At 51.7% G+C, this 24766-nt stretch overlaps 2 protein-coding genes across 2 annotated transcripts in view; one reads left to right on the top strand and one right to left on the bottom strand.

Annotated features, from left to right (window-relative positions):
- XPA (XPA, DNA damage recognition and repair factor) overlaps positions 1-21665 on the bottom strand; it is a 60971-nt gene extending 39306 nt beyond the window's left edge. The window contains exon 1 of the mRNA XM_042829399.1: positions 21134-21665. Within this exon, the coding sequence (XP_042685333.1) occupies positions 21134-21665 (532 nt within the window). The remainder of the gene's footprint in view (positions 1-21133) is intronic.
- On the top strand, positions 21664-22530 carry FOXE1 (forkhead box E1). The gene has a single exon (XM_042829557.1). The coding sequence runs from the start codon at positions 21664-21666 to the stop codon at positions 22528-22530; it is 867 nt and encodes a 288-aa protein (XP_042685491.1).
- The last annotated feature ends 2236 nt before the right edge of the window (positions 22531-24766 follow it).

Below are 24766 nucleotides of genomic sequence, written 5' to 3' on the forward strand. Positions count from 1 at the left end.
TTCCCTTCCCTTCCCTTCCCTTCCCTTCCCTTCCCTTCCCATTTTCCTCTCCCTTCCCTGTTCCCCCCCCCTCCCATTTTCCTTCCCCTTCTGCCCCTTCCCCTACCCTTCCCCTTCCCAGAAATCTGTCATGCTCAGGGAAGTGGCTATTTGCTAGCACTGTCACCACACACCTGATGCTTTCCAGCATAGGCACAAGCTGTTGAGCAGTGCTGCAAAATCTGCGGACCGATCTCTCCCAAGGGTTACTCCTGCCACACCAACAGCATGATTGTATCAGGTACAACTCTGCATTACCTTGCCTCTCTCCGTGGCTCCCTGATGGACATTAATACAGCTTAGCGCCTGAGGGTTGAAACGTGCAGGGTCACTAAGAGAGAAAAGCAGAGCTGATCTCAGCGAGGTAAGTCTGCTTAGCACCAGAGAGCACAGGCACTCACACAGAGCCATAGAACAAAGTGGTAACTCTGACAGCGTCAGCCTTTAAATCCTGCTGTACCTGATACCTGTGTGCAGCTCTTCCTGCTCACCACGATGCGCTCGCAGCTTGCAGGCCCACTGATGGATACAGGTGGTTTTAACCAAACATGCTGATTTCAGCTTTCACCTCGTCTTGTTGTGCACACTGAACTCACTGTTATGGTCTCTCAGAGGGGTGCAGCTGAAATCTGAGGGCCTGGAATACCTGCTTCCACAGACACTGCCCATCACAGACAGCCTGCTTGCTGGCACTGGGTCTAAAGCAAGATTTTGCAGTCGTCAGCTCTGCTCTAAGAAACAACAGAAGTACGAAGCAGAGAGTAAAACTGAGGTGCAGTAAGAATAAGAAGATATGCCAATATTTCTGGTGTCAGCGTGCATGCTGTGGAGTAAGTGAATGAGAGAGGATTGACCTGGAGTTTGCAAGAAACTCACAGAAATGCGTGTCAGAAATCCACAGTTAGCAAGAGCAGAACACAAGGAACTCTCCAGCATTTGTTCCTCAGCTGTACTTGTTTAGACAAACCAGACAAAAAGTACCTGATTTAGTCTGAAGAGAGAAGCCAGAGTCCAAGGTAAACATGTATGGGCAGCACTTTTGAGTAGCTTGACTTTCAAGTTTCCTGAGAGCAGTCATGCCCACGGAGTCAGTAATGAGCAGGAATTTGTTTGCTGAAGGATTTCTGAGGCTCAGTGCTTCTTTTCCAGGTGGAGGCATTCAGACAACCGATGAATGAAGCATTTCTGTCTGGGACAGTAAATATTTAACTGGAAAGTTTAGAAAGATCTTTTTTTTTTTTTTTTCAAGGCATTTTAAGGTTATAACTGACAAAAAAAAAAAAAAAAGCAAAACCTTAAAAAAAACACCTCTGCAGGCACGAAACGAAAAGCACAGAAAGGAGGAGAGAATGGGAGAGTGGGAGACACAGGGAGCTCAGAAAAGCTGAGAAATGCTCCTCTGCAGCATGCTGTGGTCCAGCATCATCATCTTTGCAGCATGTGCAGTAAACCTGTTGTCTCAGCATCTGCAACGCACTGCACAGCCTTTCTGTGCTTCACTGTTCAGGTTATTCTACCACCCACAAAATCCCATTAGCCGCATGAGATCCAATCACTGAATGTTCAGTGTTTTCATTCCTGAGAAAATCAGAGAAAACAAAAACTGATCAGCTTAGAAATCCCAAGTTGATGAGAAAGGGTGCTTTCCATGCGAAAATGTCTTTCTCGGGTTTCCCCAGTGCTGTGCCTAGCAGGTTTGGCACATAGGAGTGGTACCACCAAATCTGGCATGCAAACTTTGCAGTGGCCAGGTTACCAAGCCACCAGGGCATGCTGGGATGGCGCACGTAGATTCTCAGCATGATGTGCTTGGGGGCTTGGTCCAGGTGATACAGGGTTTCCAGTGATTTCAGAGGGAACTGGAGTTGCTCTCAACAGCATGAATGTTGAAACCAGCAACGCTTTCCTGTTCAGTAACAAGGATTAATTTTCTGCTTTTTTTCCTGGAAAAGCAGCTCCAACAGTTGTTCTTTGACTGCCCTTACTGCCTAAGAAGAGCTGCGTCCTTCACTGCCTTCTAGGATGACTGAGATGAGTGCTGTGTGCACTTGAGGCCATGGCACATTCGGTAGTCAAGCACAGAGGAGAGCCCCCAGAGATCTGCACGCTTCACTGCTGCAACACACTCAAGAGCTTTCTCCTTTCTGGAGACACACTCTATTGCCAGTGAAATGCCAGCTTAGCTGCGCTCTCACAAGGAGACTGGAATCCACACTTAACCACTCGAGGACTCATCCAAGTGAAGATTGAGAAAAGCAGCAGCTGGGGGCAAAGTGTTCTCAGGGAGGTGTTGCAGTCTGCTGCCCTGAGAGCAGTGCACTTCTTCCACGATAAGCATTGGTAAGAGGAGTGTTGGAAGGGCAGAAGTGAAAACGCAGAGATGAGATCTATCAAGGAGATTAGCTTGCTCTTGGTGTGAGTGCTCCTCTGGAGCAGGTCTCTGTCAGTCTTGATGGATGGGTACTGGCTGATTATCCAGGCTGCTGCTGTAGGATGATTCACTTTCTTGCTGATGGTGGATTACCAAATGTTGAGTAGCCCTTGATGGAAGGTTCTTACTGAAGGAAGATACTTAGGAGAAAACTATACAAAGGAGAAAACCATAGCCCAAAGGAAAAAAAAAAAAAAAAAAAAAGAAGTCTTTAATGCAATTGAGGGTATGCACAGCCCAGTGAACTGTAAGAGATGGAAGTGAAAGGTGTTGGGATTTTTTAGGCTGGAGAAAAGAAGGTCAAGGGGACCGGGCTGCTGCCTAACGGAGCTACAGAGAAGACAGGCAGACTCATCTCACAGTTTCACAGAAGGGAAAGAGGCAAAGGGCACAGGTTACAGCAGGGAAAATTCTGGTTGGAAATAGGGAAAAGATTCCTTCTCCCAACAGTGGTGCTGCTCTGCAACAGCCAATAGAGACGTGGTGGGATCTCTGTACTTGGAGATACTCCAGGTGGACAAGGCAAGGCCCTGGACAATGTGACATAGCTTCAGTGAGCCCTGCTTTGAGCAGAATGTTGAGCTGAAGGCCATGAGACACAAACCCTTCAGTGATTCTTCAACAAGATCCACAGTGATCCTTCTGTGATCCAATACAGAGAGGGAATGCACCCAAATCTAAGGCCAGCACATGAGAACACTAGCTTCCATGCATGTAAACAAGTTACTGCAGCTGCTGGCCCTCCGTGCCCCATGATTGTAAGACTCATGGCTTGCTGCACAGGAGGTGTCACCCACTCCATGGCAGTGCAGACCGACACACCTCAGCTGACACACTCTGCTGGTTGATCTGGAACCAGCAGGTCATTCTTAGGGCTGTGCAGGGTATGTGGGCATGCAGAGCCCAACTACACTTACATCCTTCTCAGCACTTCCAAGGACTTGCTAAAGGCTTGTCCTGTGGACAGGAACCTGCTGCACTGTCAGCATGGCTCTAAGTGGGCCTCCAGAACAGCTAGCCAGATCTGTCTTCCACCACTGATGTGACAATGTCATCAGCTATAACGGTGATAAGCTGCATGGTGCCCATGAAGATAGATCCAGGTCACTGGGGGAATGCATGAATGTAGTTTTGCACACGACTTGTACAGAGAAGAAAAGGACCCAACATGGTGTTTTGAAGAAAGAGCCTCTTCTTCTCTGTCCTTACCAGCTACTGTCCTCTGACAACTGCTGCAGAGTTCTCAGAAAGCAGCTTACGATTCATAAAAGTGAACAGCTCTTCAGCTGTGCCCAACAGCCATTGCAAAAAAGGTTATGTCATCCATGCTAGTAGTGTTTGGTTTCTGTCATGCCACTGATCTTTGGAAGAGCAGCCGTGTCACTGCCAAGGTAGAAAGTGCTGCTGGAGCTAAATGGATGAATGGAAATCTTGTGATAGGCGTGAGTTTATGCTCCTCCTGGAGCAGCATTTGAGCCACTTCCAAGCATGGCAAATATGGTGCAGGTAGGCTCTAGGGGGGGTTGTGGTGGATGTTCAGCAGTAGACTACAGGATAAATGGGTCTGTCACTGGCAGTGACACTTAGCCCTCAACTGGTCTCTCAACCAATAATGTTTTTTAACAAATCCTGCATCACATTTTTCAACTATTTTCCAAACTTTCCTTCAAAAGCTTACATCTTTTCACAGTGTTTGCCACTAGTGAGAACTCTCATCTCTCCTTCACGCTCAGCCTTCCCCAGACCTATCTGAACATCTGTCCCTCCCTTTTTCATAGAATCATAGGATCACAGAATGGCCAGAGTTGGAAGAGACCTCAAGGATCACGAAGCTCCAACCCCCTGCCACACGCAGGGCCACCAACCTCCACGTTTCACAGCAGCCCAGGCTGCCCAGGGCCCCATCCAACCTGGCCTTGAACACCTCCAGGGATGGACGGGGCATCACAGCCTCTCTGGGCAGCTGTTCCAGCACCTCACCACTCTCTCTGTAAAGAACTTCTCCTTGTTATCCCACCTGAATTTTCTCTCCTTCAACTTAAAACCATTTCCCCTTAAACCATTTTCCTTGTGACTGAAGAGGACAGAACCTCAGGACATTGCACAAAAGTCAGTGTCAGACCTCAGTGCTGTGAGGTAGGAACTGCAAGCACTGTGGGATTACTCATTGGTTTCCTGGGGTGGCAGAAACAACAGAGCTGAGGACTGGGTCACTGGGAGTCCTCCCCAGAGGTGTTCAAAGCATGCTGACCCCCAGGCATACAGCGGGTGCCTAAAAGAGACATATCTGGAGTGTTGGAACAAGATGATCTTTGAGGTCCCTTCTAACCCAAGCCATTCTGTGATTCCATGGTTCTTTGATAAGAGAAAAAAGGTCTGTAGAGGCACCATACAACAAACAGTGAATCCTCTCCCAAGGTTTTTTAATGCCAAGTTCTCCTTCCTTTTTCCTTGGAGCAGGATGCTCACCGTACAGCGCTGCTGTGTACCAGGTTGTGTTCTGGCTGCTTATCACAAATTTGCTGTTACAAAGAGTTCAGTGAAGAGAACGATTTCCAGTTATTTTTCTGATTCAGGATTTTTGCACCCAAGGCAAAGATTAGGGTAGCAATACACCTCGAAGTACTCAATGCATCCACCTGGCTTGTACTTTTACATGTCATCACAAGCACAAGCTGCCTTTTACCTCTCAGTATTTCCCACCCCATAACAGATATGCCCCAGATAAGACAGTGACAAGCTAAATACACTGCATGCATTCAAGGCCTGCCCACCAGCAAATCGTATGAGCTTTCAGGTTTCTCTCCTTTCAAAGCCCACAGAGCTTTGCCAGCACTCCTTATGTAAATGGAAAATTTATGCGCACACACACCCATGCATGTGCAGTCATCCCTTCTGCTCGCTCTCTAAAAGGCTGTCAGACATTTCAGTTTTTCCAGCTGAGGCCTCTCTTCCCAGTCACAAACCGCTGGACAGGTGCTGAGGATTTCACATATCTGCCTGTTACAGGCTTACCAGCGCTGTTTGGCCCTGCGCTGTTTCCAAAAGTGTAAGCCCGTGGATTCCAGGAGCTGCATCCCAGACTGCGCCCCGTTGCCATTCACTCACATGATGCCCTCAGGGTGGGAGCACTGCCACTACGCTGTGCACCATGACCAGAACCCGCTTTCAAACTGACCCACGTCTCAACAAGAAGGAAACTGGAAGTTGTTTCCATCCCATCGCCCTGCCGCATCACCTGATGTCTCTGCCAGAGTGAAGTCACTCTATTAAGAAAACGTGCTTCACGTTTCTTATGATGCACTGTGTGACATTCTGCTACTGTGGACTGCAGCCAAGTGAGGCTGTCCCCGCAGCATGGTCTGCAGGGCGGCACACATTCTCTATGTTTTATGGCACCTGGCATGGCTTGCTTTCCTTTCCCCATCCTTTGAAAAGAAACTGCAGAAGCTGCAGATTTCACACTGCAGCAAAGGTGGCCAGCAGATCAGATGTGAAGACCTAACATAACAACCTCAGTGAAGCAACAGCCGCCTCAAGAATGCTGAAACACCTCAACCATATAAAGGATTTTCTGTTGGAGGAAGCAGCTTGAAGCTTTCTCCCCTTTCCGCCTGGCTTGCATTTGAAATCTGCAGAGGCCATGCAGGAAGCTGGGGAAATGTGACTCACACTCACTTACACCCGTGAGTGATCCTGCATTCTCACCAATCCTGCCCGAACTGCAGCTGAAGGCGCTGAGCAAACAGGAGGATGGCAATTATAGCCGTCAAATGGCTTTGCCAGCATCTTCAACTTAATCTCATTTAAGTGACTAATTACTATCCCTTGAAGATCTGCGATGTGCTTGTCACATGGATTACAAGGCAAGCTACTGATAAAAAACTCAGCATAAAGTCCTGTTTCTGATGATTCCTGACACAGATCCAGCAAGCCATCTGCTCTCAGTCCAGCACTCCAGAGCAAACCAGCCCCAGGCGTTTAGAAGACACTGCTGCTGGTGAAGTGGAGGCACTGGCAGAGTGGCACAGTGTGTCACACCTCTCACACATCTAGGAAGCACAAGTGCCAGCAGTACTTGGGTATGGGGGCTTGTGCATGGGCACGGGGTCTTGGTGGGTTGTGCCGGCAGCTGCCCGCGCTGGGAGAGTCAATCAGAGAACTGCAGAATCATGAAGGTTGGAAAAGACCATTAAGATCCCAGCTCCCCTGTCCCTCAGTGACACATTAGTCTGTTCTTGAACACCTCCAGCGATGGTGACTCTCCCAACCTCCCTGTGCAACCCATTCCGGCACCTCACCACTCTTTCAGAGAAGAAATTCTTCCTCATATCCAACCTGAACCTCACGTGGCACAAATTGAGGCCGTTCCCTCTCATCCTATCACTAGTTACGTGGGAGCAGAGGCCAACCCCCAGCCCACCACAACCTCCCTTCAGGAAGCTGTGGAGTGCAGTGAGGTCTGCCCTGAGCCTCCTCTTCTCCACACTGAACAATCCCAGCTCCTCACACACCAAACGGGTGCTTTGGTGACAATTTCAGTTGTCCTACAGTGTTACCATCACAGTGTTATCACATCTGCGTGTCACCGGGTGAATGGCTGTTTGGTTGCAAAATGCTACAGCTTTTAGCTGGCCCATATGCTTCCACTGGAGCAGGTTTTGCAAAAAGAAGCACTCTGAATTTTAATGCTGATTAAATAATTAATAATTAAATAATTAAACTGCTGATGAACCAGTAGCCGAATCATCTATGCCCTAATTCCACTGCCTGGCTTCTGTCTCAGGAATGCAAGAAATCACTAGGCAGACACCATAGAGCTGTCATCAGATTTGGAGGTGCAGAGCTTTGCAAGACATCAGGGATTCCTCTGTTGGTGTGCAAAGGCTGCAAAAAATCACCTCAGCCAAATCTGAGTGGAATTTACCAGGAAAAAAAAAGGAAAAAGCAAGGGTCTCAACAGCACTAGCATGGCTGTCTGGGGCTGCAGCTGCCCCCTCCAGTTTGCCAGGCTGCTGGTATCTGAGATCACACACTGCTGCGTCCTTCCAGGGCACCTGCTGGGGACAATGAGTTTTCAACGGCTGCTGCTGGACTTACGTGCCTAACAAATAAGATAAGTGGGATGGGAGTGACAGTAAGTAGGGAATGTGGGAATGTGGGAAAGAAAAAAGCTCTGTTTCACTGCTAAGTCCGATTCATTTGATGTGTTCAGCTCCCACACATGGCGTGTTGAAAATAATTTGTGAGTGATTATTGGTACATTATTACCTCGGAGGCTCACCTGAGCAGAAACACCTCAATCCAGAGCACCAACATAGAGAGAAAGGTGGAACAAGCACAGGGCACAAGGAACTGGGGAAAGGGAAAGCAGCACGACAGCACTGCTCACCTGTTAAGTCTGAGTTGCTGTCTGCAGGTTTTTACATGTATTCCCAAAAGGAAAGCTTTAAAAAGGAATCAGGGGAATGATAGCATGTGAACAAAGCACTGAAGGAAAGGAGAGGAGTGTGGAGCCAGTGGAACTGAAAGAGATGTGAGAAACGTCTCCTATGGTAAAGCATCTCTACCAACAGGTAATCCCTATTGCAGCTTAGAGCAGTCAGACATTTTAGAGTCTGCAGAAGAAAGTCTGCAGCAGGGAACATGTCTGCAGGAAGTTCATGCAGGGTTGGCTGCGTTGCTTTTAAGGGTTAGGGCTTTGCTTTTATACTTGGTGAAAATCATGTTGTTGACTGAAGCCAAAATTCACAGATGGGAGAGGAAAAATGACAGCAGCCTGTTCATGAGGAAGGATTATTCTGTCACACAGCATACAATAGAGCCTTCCTCTTTTACCACTTTAACAAGTTTTATTTCATGCTGGAATTCCTGCTTCAGAAAGGCACTGTCATGGGAAACAGATTCTGCCTGCAGACCAAACATTGCTCAGGATATCACTTCTACCTCTGCGTGCTATTCAGCATTAATGCAGCTGTAAGCAAAATCACAAATCCATTGAAATTTCTTTCTTCATCTCCCCCTTTCTTCTCGGTGAGTGTGTAACAAGGATACAATTGTCCGAAAGCTCAGTGGTGGAGAGAACAGAACGAAGCCTTCAGACGTACCTCAGTGATTTAGATATTATTTAGATAGCCCCAAGTCTTGGAAAAGAGTTCACTGGAGGTCTTCCATTGTGTCGAGCTCAGCCGCGGGTCTGGAGATAGTGCTGCAAAGGCACTGGAATGCCTCTAGCAGCCAGCCCTTCTGCGGGTGTCCCACCTAGGATTGTCCCAACCTCTCGTTAAACCAATGGATCACTAGCCTTTGTTTTTGAGCGCATGCAGTTTATGTTGGCAGCTGCCCATTTGATCAGCAGGAAATTGCTCCTTCATTAAATGACTGAAGCTTCTGAAAGACAAAGATAAAGGTTCTTCTGATGAATCACCACAGGGCTGCATTTGAGGAATATCGATCCTTGTTACCCAGAAGTTACTCGTCAGCCCGCTGCTGGTGGAGCGTGAGCGGAGTGCGGACGTGAGCCGTTGGTGAGTATATACAATTAGAATCCAGTCCAGCCCCACAGAAGAGGCCTTTTTTGCCTCCATCTGCTAGGTCACCTTGTGCTTTAGCTGCCTACTAGGCTTTGTCTTTCTTGGTGTGGACATCCAAATCCTCTCAAACCATCAGAGCCCCTCTCTTGGTGGCACTTTGCTCCGCTTCCCAAACACAGAACGCTCTTTTCAAGCCCATCACATTTCTCTCCCAGGGGCAATACTCTCTCCCTGGGCTACACACTGCCACAGGAGCAGGAGGGCATGGGGAGGAGACGTCGGAGCCCCTTATGCCATGGCTCAGTCATTTAAAGACCACTGGGCCAGAAAGGGGGCCCAGGGGCAGCATCACTTCTGCTCCTGCTCAGAGAAGTGTTTGCACATTTTACATGTCAGCAGTTTCACAGAGCAGCACTCCAGAAGTCTTTGGAGTAGGACAGGCACAATGAACCCTTCCTGGCAGGAGCAGCTGCCTGGTCACCCTCTTGAAGCCTAGACTATTTCAGCTGGAGCAGAGGATCCCCCAGCCCTGGTACAGTGCACAGCACAGCTCATGGTGGGACAGCCCAGCTCTTGCTCTTCTGCAGTGCATACCTCCACCATTCAGGAAGATGATGCTGACTGATCCAGGACAAGCACTGTTGTACTGCTGCAGCCTTTTAAGAGACGTGGCATTTGCCACCAGTGCCACTGTGGCCAGAGTGCCCAAAGCAGTGCTAACTGCTGTCCCACCCCTGTTCAATGCTTGGAGGTACATGAGATGCTGGGCTCATCGGTGAGGCATAGAGGGGTGTGTTCCCCAGTTCTTCTGCCAACCAAGTGACCTCCTCTCTGCTGTGGAAAGAGGACATGTGGACCCCAAATGCTACCCTGAGTACTGGGAGCAGGAGTAAATTGCTGTCCTTCTGCACAAGAGCTGCCCTGCATGGCTTGCCCATGAGCTTTAGGTGCCTCCATCACTGGGCCAAGAAAGGTGGCTGGGCAGCAGACTTTGATTCCACATCCTTTTGCACAGAAAATCTTCTGACTCAGAATAGAACCAGAAAGAAACATGTGTCTTACTGTGTGCTGCCTCCCTCTCCAAGTGACCCCACCACATACAGTGAGCCTGAAAGCCCTCCAGGCTTTAAAACAACGCCCCTTGCCCCTCAGACAATAAAAGTAAATAAATCAAAGAAGCGGTAGATGATGAGAACCATAATGTGGAGAAGGACCTCAGGCACCATTTAGGAAAGGTGCAGTCTCTTGCTCGGGCGGAGTGCCACCCATGCTCCATGCCTAGAAGGCTGGGAAAGGTTCTGGGGAGAAAAGACCGCTGTGCGGGAATGTTTTAAGGGCCTGAGTGGCAATGAGTCAGTGCTGAGGTTTGGATTCAGATGTTTCCTACCTAGCACCTGCCAAATGTGCCAGAACTTGAGAGGGAAGGACACGGAATACCTTTATCTCTGGTTCACAGACAGGAAATGGGAGCTTAACAGAGGGAATGCGTGACTGAGACAACACCAGGAGAGGAATGAAAGCATACAGGTGTCAGGCTCCCTGAGACACAAAATGTAGGAGCTGGAAATCCACCGTGCCCATCCTGTAGCCATTGCTGTTCCATTGATGACTCCGCAAAGGAAGGCAAGGGTCGCAGAACCATGGGCACAGAATCTTTCCTAATAGTGAAGGAACGAGGGCAGAGCAAAAGAGCAATGCCCTGTCCCTGGGAGATCAGCCTTGGGTCAGTTCACACTCCCCATCAGCCCCGTGCCCCAGTCATTATGGGCTGTGCTTTCCACATCGGTACCGGGCAGCCGTTGTTTCTCTCTGGTGGGCTTTAGCAGGCTTGGGGACACAGGCTGTTGGTGGCAATTCAGTTCCAGCCACCGCGGTCACCCAAGGCCACCTGTGAGGGTAGAGTGTTCCAAATTTGGGCAGCTAGTGTTATCCTGTTATATGGGAAGGGAGAAGGACCATGCTGCTCTTCTTACCAACTCCTGATGGAAATGGCAATCTCAGGGTGTCTTTTCTTCAGCAATATCAGACCTTCCTTCATTTCTTTCTTCCTTTGTCCTGAACCTCCCTGAAGCCTCATTTGCCCCTCATCAGCAGTGAGCAAATAGTTGAACACAGTCTCTGCTGAATTATAAGACAGATGGGAAGCTTTTCATCTCACAGGGTCGCAGACTGTTATCTGGGGCTCTGCCTTGCCCACCGAGAGAAGTCAAATTGCTGTCACCCATCTGATCTGGCCCCACCAAGCAGGACAAGCAAGCCCTTATCCTACGGCTCCAATACATCTAGTGCCAGAGCAAGTCCTACACCTGTGCTTGAGCTGGGGGGACAAGCTGTGTGCCAAGCAACCACACACAAACCGGCGTGCTTCCAGAAATGTGCCCAGTGACCTGCTCACATAGGGAGAGGATCCACCCCACACAGAGCACGGCAGTAGGGCCTGGCAGCCTGAACAGGAGCAAACCCTGCAGCAGCAGCTGCTGTCCCAGAAGATGGTGTGTGATACCTCATGCGCTGCTGCAGAGGTTGGGCAATAATCAGCAGCAGTTTGATCAGGAGCTCGATCCTGGTTACCAAATATGTATTGCATCGGGCTGGCATGTGGGTGCAAACCCTTTATGCTCTGTTTGCACTCGTTCTGGTGCTGACTCCATGATGAGCTCACTGGAAAGCTGCTTTGTGCACAGCAGCCCTGCGAGATAGGCTTTCCTCCACACCCAGTGCTGGCCCCAGTGTGGGGGAGGAGGCCCAAGAGGCCACAGCCTGCTGATATGCCAGCAGGGATAGGTGGCAGGGCTGGCTGAAAGCCATGCTGTGCCTGGGATGGGGGGCTTTGGGCCAGGGACCAGCTGTGGCCCATCCCATGAGAAAATGCTATGGGGAGGGCTTTGGTGTGCAGATCAGCATGCAAGGTTAGGCTGAGCCCTGCGGAGCAAGAAGTTTTGGACTTTTGGACTTTCTAACTCGAATCAATCAGACTTTCAGTGGCGACGTGAGCTGATTCTGTTTATCTGATCAGAGCAACAATTCTCTTTCTCCAGGGACTGTGTATGAGAGGGAGGAGAACAGCACGCACATCTTGGCTGCATGCTTACATGAACAAAGTTGACTTCTGTGCTACACCAGTTGTATTGAGCAGCTCAATCAGTGTATAAGGGAGGCCTCAATCTCCAAAGTGTTGAAATAAAAACCCATTTTCCAGCTTGCTTTGTAGCAGCATTAGGCCTAAAAGCCATAGACAGTGGCAGAAAATAGCAGGAGATGAATGCAAGTGGGCTGGCAGTGCCCTCATCCGGTGCTGGAGCAGCCAGGAAGCATTCCAGACCTTGAAAGACAGGAAGTGACCATCCCTTCTGTCATCTCTTCCAGGGTCTGAGAATCGTAGAATCACAGACTCACAGAATTTCCTGGGTTGGAAGGAACCTTAAACATCATTTGATCCAACCCTCCTGCCATGGGCTGGTTGCCCCCTACACATGAGGCCCAGGGCCCCATCCAGCCTGTGCCACCGTCTCAGCATCCTCATCGTGAAGAATTCCAACACAACACTGGGGACCACGACCCATCCAGTTTTTCAGGCTGCAACACATTGTGGGTTTCAGGTTGCACTCTAAGGACATTCCTACGGCACTACACTCCCTGCAGGGCTAATCCGCAGGGGAATGTGCCTGCAAGGTGGGGCTGCCCTGGGGCTGGCCGGGATGAAGAAAGCACTCGCAGCCTCCCTGCGTGCACATGCCAGCCTCGCCTGGCCTAAGCCCGGACAGATATTGGAGAAGGGTCCACATCAGTTCCCGTGTCGTCTTACACCTCCCATATGTCGCTGTCTTTTGCAGCTGCCCTGAGAGCAACACGTGCTCCATGAAGTCTGGGTAGCTGGGGACACCACATGCACGGGGAGCACAGGGACCTCAGTGCTTCTCCACGTGCCAAGCGTGGGCACCAAAAGGTCTACTAGGTCTCAGCTCTCCTGTACAGACCAACAGTGATCCTCCCCTGGTGGCCTGCAGAACAGGACTGCCTTTGGCAGAAAGGTCACAGCATTGCTATTAATATTCTGGCCGCTTCATCAATAAGCTCCCTTAAAACATCATAGTGCTTTGTTCTTCCCAGCATTTCAGCAATACTTTTACCACCTCGAGTGAGGACAACCTTTCTGCAAGTGCTGCATCCCTACTATAAGCACCAGAAAAGCCAGCCTGTGACTTCATGGCACCTTTGCATTTTGCCGTTACCACACCAACGTTTTTATCTTACAAATAAAGATGTTTTTCAAAACGGTGGGAAAATGACCCTCTCTAATCCACACACTGGAGTCGGCTTCTCTTGAGCCACTGCTCTGCAACTTGCTGAATACACATGCAAAGACTTCAGGTGAGGAAAGCAAGATGGAGTAGTTAAACAGCGCAGAGAATGATCTCTATGTCCAGCACTGCTTCAGGAAACTCAGCCTCCCTTCTCCCTGCCCACGTATTTAGGCAGGAACTCTGCTTTCACCTCACCTACCATATTGCCCTTGCTGGAGAAATCTGGCTGCAAATAGCCCTAAGTTCTGTCAAAACTCCAGTGCTGCTCTGTCTGAACTTGGCAGGTGTAACCCCTGTTAAAAAATGCAGAAAATATTTCAAAGTCAAACTTTAAAGGGACAGCCATTGTTTTATTTGTGTTTAATTAAAAATAATAATAATTGTTTTCCAGTCCCATGGTAATTAGCAGTCAGATCTACAGCTCCCATGGGAAAGAGCCTGGAACAAGCGAGCTCACAGACTGCCTTGCTTTAGACACTACCAAGGTGTTGAGTAGAGCAATTTGTTGGGAGGGGGTTTCCAACTTGGACTCTGTAGCAGTCAAACTGTCATTCTCCAAACCACAGAGTTTTTACTACGGCCTTCATTTCCCTTTGTTTTACCTGAACTTCTCATCCTGCTCTGCAAATCCTGTGCCAGAATGAGTCATTCCTGCAGGACCAGCTCTTATTTTTCAGCTCTTCTGTCAGTGTTGCCCAGACTAGTTCAGAAGAGAAAAAAAAAATTGACACTCCCAATTCAATAAAGCTATGTAACAAGTGACTGAAAGAAATTACCTCCAGTGCTCAGCTATTTACACTGAACCAGCAAGGAACACCCTGTCTGCACAGCCTCCAGCACAAGCCAGGGGCTCACAGTGCTGCTTCCCACCCCAGGGAAGGAGCAGGGACACGGCAAGCTGCCTGTGGGGTGTTTGCAACGTTGCAGCATGGCAGTTTGTGATTTGTGACCGAGGACCTCAGTGGCATAGGCAAAATCACCAGAGCCAGCTGGGAGGAAGGGGATCGGAGCACCTGGCACGAGGAAGAGACGTTTTGCTTCTGTCCGTGGGTCATTTTCCTAAATGGCTAACAGGATTTGAGCTGACTTGACAGGAGCTCTTGGAAATCATGGTTCAGCCTCGCAGTGTCTGTCACTGCAGAAATAATGAGGTCTCTGGTCCAGCCTCTTGCTGAAAGTGCAAGTGAGGCTGAGACTGTGATATTCACAGAGCTTCACAAGGCAGAAGCATCGAGGTCCTGCTGTCCCCTCGTAAGCCAGTCCTCAGGCACAGCTCGCATGTGGCATACGGACTCATAATTGAACAATTAAGGCCAGGCTATCCAAATGAGGCTGCCAGTGCACGGACGCACAGCAGTGTTACAGCACGTGGCTTTAAATGCAGCACAAAACTTAAAAGCCCTTCCCTCGATCCAGATTAGCATGACACATGCTTCTGGAAATACATACAGCCTCAGGTAAACGCTGGGATTCTCATCCAGTGTAAATCCCCATGGGCTCTGCAGCAGCACTGCTGCTATTCACAGCCTCTGTAGTTCTGCAGAAGCGAAGTTCTGAACCTTGACACTAGCAGTTTCCTCACCTGGGACTATATGCTGTGCTACGGGCTCAGGAAAAGCTCCAGGAAATTTCTGGAGGTGTTTGTGAGCAGGGCACTATCGCCTCAGTGATCACCTTCACAGTGGTGAAGGGTCAGAGACGTGACAGGTACAAAAAGGCCTAGGGAAAAAAACTGAACACAACAAAAACAACTTTTCTCCTAGAAGAGCTCTGTATAACAGCATTCCAATTTCATCCACCAGCACAAGTAAGCTGGGCTGTCCTCTTTCACATTTTATTTTGGAAATAAAGACTCCCCACAGCTGTCAGTCATGGAGTTAGAGCAGCAGTCTGTATTGCTGACTGCTACCACTCCATCCTCAGCACCTAGCACGTCTGGGCTCACTGATGGCAAACGGCACCCGCAGCTCCCCTCGTAGCCAGGAGTACCTTGCATCCTCTGCTGCTTTACACAGGAACATGCCTGTGCTTCAGCACAGACACAGGGGCCATTTTAAGCAGTTGTCTTTGCCAAGTCTATCACAGTCCTCCCTGCAGAGGCAGCAGATGCCTTGCAGACTATAGGAGCAGCCCTCAGCGGAGCAGAGGTTTGCAGAGGAAGGCCCAGCAGTTTGCACTCCCTCGTGTAGCTGAAAGTGTAGAGATTCATGTGTGAGTGTGGAAAAGTGCTTTGCCAGAGGGGTCAGCACAAAGCTCACAGACAGCGAGTTAGAACAGAGTGTTTATCTTCACTTAACTTTGAAGCAATGAGATGATAAATTAAAAGATGCACCAAGAGCAATGCAGAGCAAGGCACTGCAGCTAACATTGCTACACGAGCACAGCGACTGTGATTAAGATACATTGCCAGTGACCCTCGCACTTGTTGTGAATTTCAATGGTTTTGAGATTCATCTAGAGGTGAACTTTGGTTGAAGGCTTGCTGTTCAGGCCTTAGCACTTCAAATAGGCAGTGTGGCACCCCAGAGAGATTTGGCTGGCGTGCAAGCAGGCTAATACAAGAATGCTACCCATGCCATAGGTGCACGTGGATGATGTCCAGTCTTCAAACCCAGAAGATCAGGTGCAGAGATTTATTCTTACAGGGTTTCCATAATGAAGCATCTCAGATCGGATTTAGGCGTTAGATAGCAATTTCCTTCCTCAGGACAAACTCTCAGCCCATCCACAAAGCTGGTGCCTGGGCTCTGCAGCCAGGCTGACAGGCCATCACAAACAAGAACATGGGAAAGCTTGTAAGTGCACTCATCTGCACTTGTAGCCCTTCCTCTTCCTACTGTTCCTCTTTCACTGCCGAAGATCTGGAGCAAAGGAATCTTTCTTTTGTTGATCAGCTTTGATTTACCCAAACAGTGGGCCTACCTTCTGCTTTGAGCAAGCTAGCAAACAAATGGCTTGGAGCCAAAGAGGGGTCTGCAACAAATAGGACAAACAGAAGATGTGAAGGTTACCCAGTATTTTCTCATGATTAACTTTCTGAGATGAATAATGTTCAGTAATACAGTATCAATCAATGATCTTCCTTGTCCTTAAAATAAAACAACAACAAAAAAAAGAACATGAAGAAACCTAACAGTCACCTCACAGATCCTTAAATATCAGTCCTAAAAATCTGTAACATTACTTCTCATGTTCGTTTGCTCAAACCAAACAGATGCTTACACAGAAGGTCTTTGACTCCAGGCCAGAACTTGGAGGACAGAACACTCTGGTGGGCGTCATTTATTTTCGTCCATCTCTTCAAGATCTTCTCCATGAAAGAGGCACCCCAGCCAGTCCTCCAGCAAAGGCTCTCATCTTCTTCCAGCTCCAGCCCCAACCCTTCCATTCCACTGCCTTTCTTCTTCTCCTCCTGCCTCCCGTGCTCTCACTCTTGCTCTACCTCTCCCATCTACTTCCTCCTAAGCCTCCATGGCTGTCCCACTGTCTTGTGACCACGAGGAAACTGATCCTCAGCCCCCTGCAAGGGCTGTTACATAGAACGACATGTCAAGGACAGACTGATTAACCTGTTCACTAAATCACAGGACAACTCAACTGCAATTTGTTAAAGACTTAATGGCTGTGTTTGGGTGGAGCAACGAGAACACTGCCACAAAGAACACAGCCAAGTGTTCTCTCCTACCTGCGCTGGGGAATTAATCTCCTAACAGTTTGTCTAAAAATGACCCAACCCCTCTCCATCCCACTGAAGCACTGTTTAGAAAAAGATGATGTGCAGAGTAATGTCGTTCCGTCTGCAATCAAGAAAAGTAAAGCAAATGTTTCTTTCTGTATAACTTACTGAAATAAAGCAAGGTGTTTGCAAGGAAACTTTGTTCACATGAAAGCAAGTAACTAAATAATTATTCTTCCAAGGTAAGCAACAAACTTTTATCTCCAAATTGCTGCATCCGTTGCTGTTACTGTCTGTCAGGGATCAGAATTCACCACCAGCTGCAAAGAGGGATGAAACAGAGCTCCAGCAAGCAAAACCCAGCTTCACACAACACAAGCTTCAGGGTCTTGCAGGCCCTCTGGGCCCCACAACAGAGCAGATGAGTCTGTAGGGCATCCATGAAACACTGGTGCTCATCCTGCAGGATCTGAGCCACAGCTGTGTCCTACATGCCTCTCCCTACCCAACCAAAGTTAGTGGCATGCCCATGACTCTGTGTGCCGAAATCTGCACTTTCTGGCCAGTGTCTCTTGCCACTGTCCCCAAGGGTGGACTTGGAGCGGAAGAAAGAGCATTTTTACAGGGAGTGTGAATGCCACAGATCTAAAGCACTGTGAGAGGGGATTGAACCTCTCCAAACTGCTGGATGACCGAAACAGGGCATTTGGTAGGCAAAACAAGGGAACTTATTTCCATGCCATCAGCCCGATGGCTATTCAAAGATACCATCTGGAAGATTTTCATGAGCCACTGAAATGCACAGGCTTTAGAAGAGCAAGAGCCATGCAAACCTCACAGCACCTGCAAAAAAAAGCATCACAGCAAGTGGTTTTCTTCTTACAGTAGTGATCCTGACTCTACTTTGCATGTTCTCAGAAAAAGTCAGCTCCTCCTCTTACAGAATCTGGCAGATCTGCTCAGCTCCAGTGATTTCTTGGAGGTACAGAGGCAAGAATGGGCAGCTCATTCTCATGCAAACTGGCTCTAAATATTGCTTCAACTGGAAGACAACATTTGGGAAAATACAACTGATGATGGGCAACCAGGCTACTGATGCAGCATGAAACCTGGCTCCCACTGGAGTAGGCATGTAAACATCTCCTGATGCGAATATGCAAAGATCAGTTCCTATTCATTGCTGCTTTCCAGCCTCTCTCCTGCTGCATGGCCACAACCGTGTGGCAGCTGTACTTCAGTTCCCATTGAGATTTCCCTTTGGTCCCTGAGCCAAGCCCCCAGCACACAGCGTTTCCACATATCCATGCAGCCACCGCTCTGCTCTCATCCTCCACCGACTCCAGTCAGATGCACGATGTCTTCAGTTCAGTTTCTGTATTCTGAGACTCTTCTGTGTGGACACATGCTCTGGAAGTGAACGGGGTGGTGTGCTCATCACCTCTCTTGGTCCAACAGACTCGGCCTGGTGGTCCTGTCCTGGATATTCACCACAGGCTGCAGGTAGGGGTCCTTTATCACAGAGTGCCATCACGTGCCTGGCTTTGGTGCTCCCATCCCTCCAGCAGAGGAGTCCTTGTGCCAAACAGAACCAACAGAGAACCAAAGCTACCATCCCATAGGAGGGGCAGCTGTGCTTCGTGTGCAGGCTGTGCCACAGCATATTGCCCTTGTTCCATTTGTGTTCAGCTGATCCAATCTTGCTCCAGTGAAGGCACGACTTGCAGCATGTTAAATACAGCTCCACATTCCTGGGACATGGAGGCAGAACAAAACCATTCTTCCTTCTGAGAATGAGAGGCATTCTGATGTTGGAACCAAAGCTATGAGTGTGCAGCACCTGAAGGGGCTGTCGGCATGCTTGGTGCCTGCTTCCCTCTGGTTTGGTGCTGGAGAGGCCCTCCAGGGCACGGGGCTCATAGGGAGCAGGGCTTCCCAGCTTACTCCTGAGGTATTGCAGGGGTGTGGTCTGCAGCACAGGCATCAGGAATGAAGGACGCCTGGAGGACTGGATTTTTTCCGTGGTTGGAAACTGCCTTTGGAGATCCAAGCAGATGGGATTTTGGCTGGGATAATTCTCTGGCACCTACTGCTACTAACAAACTCCAGCACTGAGAGTCCGTGGCACAATGCTCTTGTGCAAGGCATATCCTGCAGCACCTGGTCTCAGAACCAGTGAGCGCCTGCTGTGTATGAAGGCAGTAGGATCTGACGTGAGAAATTCAGACAGAAATACACTGACAGTGCTGATCCTGTCCAAAACTTTGTCCCTGGGACCAAGAGAAAGGACAAACCACAGCTTTCGAATGGCTAACACTCCTGTAGATATCATACATTTTCTATTGCATGATGAATGTTTAGCCAATGCATAAAATTTTCCATGTTTTTTGGTAAACCAGTAGAGGGGAAAAGACTATACAGAAGTATTTGATTCTTTCGCTACAAAAACTTTTGTCCTTGCTCTAGCATGGCTGAATCAGAAGTGAAGATGCTCACGAACAGGAAGAGCACAACGCTACCGCTCCAGCGATGAGCAGGACTTTGATTCATAGGAGATGGAGAGCAGCAGCCTGAGATGCACTGGGTGAATCCCACAGTCCCACTTCCCATTAGAAGTGGAAATCAAAAGAGGTACCAGAGGTACTCCTGCTCCCAGACTGGAGAGCTGGAAGTGCTTTTAAGTAGGCAGATGACAGTGTCAGATTGAGGATAATCAGCAGGGTACCACATTACACGAATGCCACTTCACTCACAGAAGCTGGCTTTGCAGCTTGCCACGTATGATGGGGGAAAGAGAAAGAACAGGAGCCAATATATGCTATTTTGGTATCCAGTTCACTTTGCTTACAGGTTGGGATGTCCCAAAGAAACTGCTTTCTTTGGAAAACCATTTCCATCACCAGCAGGGAGGGCAGAAGCAGTTCCAGCATGCCATCCCACCGCGCACACACCTCTCCTTCCTATCATCTACCAGCGCAGAGTGAAGCACGATCTGACTTTGCCCTCTGGAGGCATAGAATTGGCATGGCGCAGAAAGGCACAGCCCCGGAGGGACTGAGCCACTGAGCTGATCTTTAGACAGTCGGATCAGAGAATTCCTGCCCCGCTGCAGATCTCTGTGGGTTGGAGGGCACTGCAAGGAGCGAGCAGGAGCAAGCAGGACAATCTGCTCCTGGGTTTCTCTGGCGCAGCACTGCCCCAGGGCTCTGCGTACTTCAACAAGAAGGGTATCGGTGCAGGAGGATGACTTTTGGCACAAAGGCTGCAGCATGCAACATCAAATCCTGCGACATGTCTGCATCCAGCTACTGGGCTGCATCTCAGACAGAAAGAGACGCTGCCTAGTTTTTGTTCTGCTAGAAGCTATAGAAATAGACAGGTGGCCTGAGACTCAAGGACCTCTTATTTAAGTAAGAACCAGGGTTTGGGCTTGTTTGGGGCATGCAGACGGATCCTCATGCACAGAAATTTGCCTCTAAGTGGAGAAATGGCATTGCAGTGCTGCTTTTCACCAGGAGAATCTCCCACCTCCCCTTATTCACTTCAACACCCTTTATGCAGTGGTCTGAGAGGCTCTGGAAGTGCTTTTCCACAGCTCCAGGACATCACACTGTCAACATGAGTTTTGGGAGAAGTGATTGTGGGCACCAAGACATGGGCAGCACCAGCTGCACGGCCATGCAGAACAGCTGCATGGATCTCTGAGTCCTGCGCACCCACGCTCTGCGTGTCAGCCAGCCTGCAAACCCTCCCACAGACATCATGCCCTGTGCCCGAGCACACTGCACATCTCTGTGCTTGCACACACACACGCATCCCAATGCAGACCCATGCACCCCCCAAGCCCAGATCAGTGCCCCTGCACACTTGTGTGCCTGTGTGTGCTGTGCCTGTGTACACACACCTGTGAGCACACCCAGACACACCGATTCCTTTCATCCCAGCTTAAGAAGTCCCGCATCCCACTACTCACTGGTCCTGAGCTCCACATGCCAGCAGCGGGCAGCTGTGCTATTCCAGTGCTGGTGCAAGGATACCGACCTAAGTAAGCACTTCTTACCAGCCGGCCGTACTGGTGTCACTCAGCCATGGGTCTAGCCCTAAGATCCCAGCAACAGGCAAGAGGGGGCTGGCAGCTCCCAGCAGCAGCCACGGAGCACCCAGGAGAGCTTCTTTCGGTTTGTAAGGGCAACATCCCGCGGCACCGGGACCAGCGGGCTGTGTGGGGTCACTGCTGGAGACGGCGCTTGCGGTCCGAGCACGTCTGGCTTAGGCAGGCTGCACGTCGCTATCCAAGCCCGCTCGCTCACTGCCCCGCTGGATCCGTCGGTGTTCGTTCTGCGGGAGTTTACTTCGGGGGAGAACGGGGGTGAACTCCAGCACCGCGGGGTCCCGTCGTGTGCCCGCGGGGCTCCGACCCGGCAGCGTGGAGTCGGGGAGGGCGGTGGGGGCTGCGGGGCCGGAGGGGCCCGGAGCGGGGCGATGCTCCTGCCCCTGCCCGAGGCGGCGGCGGCGGCGCGGCACGCCCGGCCCTGCCCGCGCCTCCCGGGATGCGGGGCGTTGCAGGGGGAGTGCCGGCCGCCGGGGTGCGGAGCCGCCGGACACCGCCGCATAAAAGCCGCGGCGGCGGTGCCGCGCTGCGCTCCTCGTCCCGGCCCGCGCCGGGGCCGCCCCGACGGCCTCATGACCGCCGAAAGCCGGCTGCCACCGGGTCCCCCGCCGCCGCTGCCGCCGCTGAAGGCAGACGCGGCGCCGTCCGGGGAGGAGGCGGCGGCGGCGGCGGCGGCGGGGGCGCGGGGCGGGAGGCGGCGGCGCAAGCGTCCGGCGGAGCGGGGCAAGCCGCCTTACAGCTACATCGCGCTCATCGCCATGGCCATCGGGCAGGCGCCCGAGCGGCGGCTCACGCTGGGCGGCATCTACCGCTTCATCACCGAGCGCTTCCCCTTCTACCGCGACAGTCCGCGCAAGTGGCAGAACAGCATCCGCCACAACCTCACCCTCAACGACTGCTTCGTCAAAGTGCCGCGGGAGCCCGGCCGCCCCGGCAAGGGCAACTACTGGACGCTCGACCCGCACGCCCGAGACATGTTCGAGAGCGGCAGCTTCCTTCGCCGCAGGAAGCGCTTCAAGCGCAGCGACCTCTCCACCTACCCGGCCTTCCTCGCCGAGCGTCCCGCCGCGCCGTGCCGCCTGTTCCCGCAGCCCGCCGAGCTGGCCCCGGCCCCCGCCGCCCCGTCCTGCGCCTTCGCCGCCGCCTGCCCCGCGCAGGGCTGCTCCGGCGCCGCTTTGCCCCACGGCTACGGCCCGCTGCCCGCCGCCCCCGGGCCCTACGCGCCGCCCGGAGCGGGGCCTCTGTACGCGCCCCCGGGGCGCTACGTGCTGCCCGCCTCGCCGCCCGCTCCCGCCGGGCTGTACGGCCGCCGCTCGCCCGCGCCCTACGCGCCGCTACCCCACGCCTACGGTGCCGGAGGGCAGGTGGGCGCCGCCGACCCCGGGCTCCGGCACAGCGCCTTCCCCGGCGGCCCCGACAGGTTCGTCCCCGCGCTCTGACCCGCGGCCCTGCCCGACGGCGCGCACCGGGCGGAGGCGGAGGACGCCGCGCCCGAAGCCGCGGGGGCCCGGAGGGACCCGCCGTCGCCGGGCTGGGTGAAGGAGCGCCGGGGTGCCGCCCGCTTTCCGGGGACAGGTGCGCAGAGCTCCCCGCTGCCCTCCCCTCTCCCTCCCGGTGTGATGCCTGGGACTTTCGGAAGATGCCACTGTGAAAAGAACGTCGCTGTTCGTGACTTCGTTCGCCGGGCTCGGGCAGGAGGGAGGAAGGAGGATGCCCTCCCCGGTCCCGTCGAGCCTGAGCCGTGCAAGTGTGCGTGGTGCTGACGGTGGTGCGTCCCTGATGTCACACTGCTGCCGCATCGGTGCTGTGTCCCACACTGGCGACACAGACAGGACTGGCAAAGATTCGGGGATGCACCCCGTGGCACGATGTGTGTTGCAGGAAGCGGGGAGGACTCTGGGACCCAAAGGGAGAAGTTCTGCTGTCAGCCCCTAGAAGTGAGAGACAGCTAGTGAGGCTGTGGGGTCTCTGCCCTCAGAGATCTTCCCGACTTGATTGGACAAAGCCCAGGGATTCTCATCTGGCTTTAGAGTGAGATCCAGCACTGAATTTGGACCATGGTGGCTTGGGCCACAGATCTGCAGGGGGGGTTCTTCCATCCTCAATTACTCAAATCCTAGAGTCAGCCCAACTCTGCCCATAGCCTAGAGAGGGCAGCATCTCTTTCAGAAGCGAGAGGCAGGGATGATGTCTTCCGATCTTTGGTTGCACATCTTCTGTTTCAAGCTCTCCAAAGGATGGGGAAAAAAAAAAAAGTCAGAAGAAAATATGGAAAGGGGCTTTAAATCTATCCATGAAAGGGAAAAGCTTTACAATAGATCCATGGAGAAACCCACGCAGATCGGTCCAGATAGATCCCAGTGCCTCTGGAAGGGGACTGGGAAGCCCAGAAATGAGCAGGTCTCACTCAGGGGCTGTGAGCAGGGGGAAGGAGACGTAGCTCTGCTACTGCAAGGATCCCATACTGCTTTGTCCTGTGGAGGTGGGAGGCTGTGTGAGTGGGGAGAAGACGACTGGTGTGTGTGGGTACAAATCGGTGGAGTTCTGAGCAGGGATAGTTCAGTGGCAAGCATAGCAGGAGCCTCAGCAGGAGTGCTGGGAGAGGAGGGGGTGAACATCAGTCTCTCAGCATAGATGCAGACCACAGTGTGACTGAGGCGGAGACTGGAAGTTGGGAAGTTCCAGCCTCATGCTCAAAGCAGTCAGCCAGGAGTGAGACCAGGTTCCCGGGGCTCTCCTTTGAAGCCCAGACAATGTCTGAGACTGGAGACAGAAGAGTGGGCAACTTGACTGTGCTCTGGGGGAGTTTCTTCTGTACATTCGGCACCTCTCTAGTCTCGCTTCGTGCCTCTGGTCCTGCTGCTGCACACTGCTGCAAAGAGCTCACAACCCCTGAGGACAGCTGAGCCTTCGCTCTGTGAAGGACTTTTCAGGTGAGGAGTGAAATTTGGGTAGAGTTCTTGCCTTCACTGGGTGCCAAAGCCCACGTATCCAGGTGCGACACGAGAGGGAGAAAACAGAGTATGAGGGTGGAAGGGTGTCCGCAGAGCTCGGTGCAGGCTCTCTGCAACAAGCAGGGAGGAGAAGCTGTGGGGCAGCCCTCTGTGAAGACAGAAGGCAAGCACTGAACTTGGGGCATGCTTCCCTCAGAACGTGAGTGGATGAGCCACCTGTGGTCTGGCCCAGAGCTGCTGTCATGGCCTGGGCGCTCTGTGAGCCTGCTTGTGCCCGCCTGCACCTTTGTTCCTGAGGAGCAGCACTGTCTCTTTCCTTCTCAGTCCCAGGGGCTGCTGCAGCTTCCAGTGCTGCTCCCAGCCAACCCCCTCTCAAGTGCAGGAGGAGCCTGCGGGCCACCAAAGGCCGAGTGCTGCTTGGAGGGTCGCGGTGCTTGAGCCTGCAGGCTGTGAGCTGGGTCCCCTCACTCACCAGATTGTGTTTCATGGGCTTTGTTCAAGCAGGGCAGAGCCTTGCTTCCGAGGCTCTTGCTATGCCTTGGCCCTTGGTTGCCTGTTCTGCCTGCAGACGGTGGCTGTGCACGCGTGTGAGTGCTGAGGTGCGGTGCAGACATGCCTGCGTGCACTGCTGAGCACAACCCGCTGTGACTGCATGTCTGCATGCGCACATGGCTGCGTCTTCTGTACAAGGTGCCTTTCTAGCATCCGTGCTGAGCAGGGT

This window comes from Centrocercus urophasianus, unplaced genomic scaffold, assembly GCF_019232065.1.
Source record: "Centrocercus urophasianus isolate 14NV4802_14NV808 unplaced genomic scaffold, USGS_Curo_1.0 seq_31, whole genome shotgun sequence".
Taxonomy (NCBI): Eukaryota; Metazoa; Chordata; class Aves; order Galliformes; family Phasianidae; genus Centrocercus; species Centrocercus urophasianus.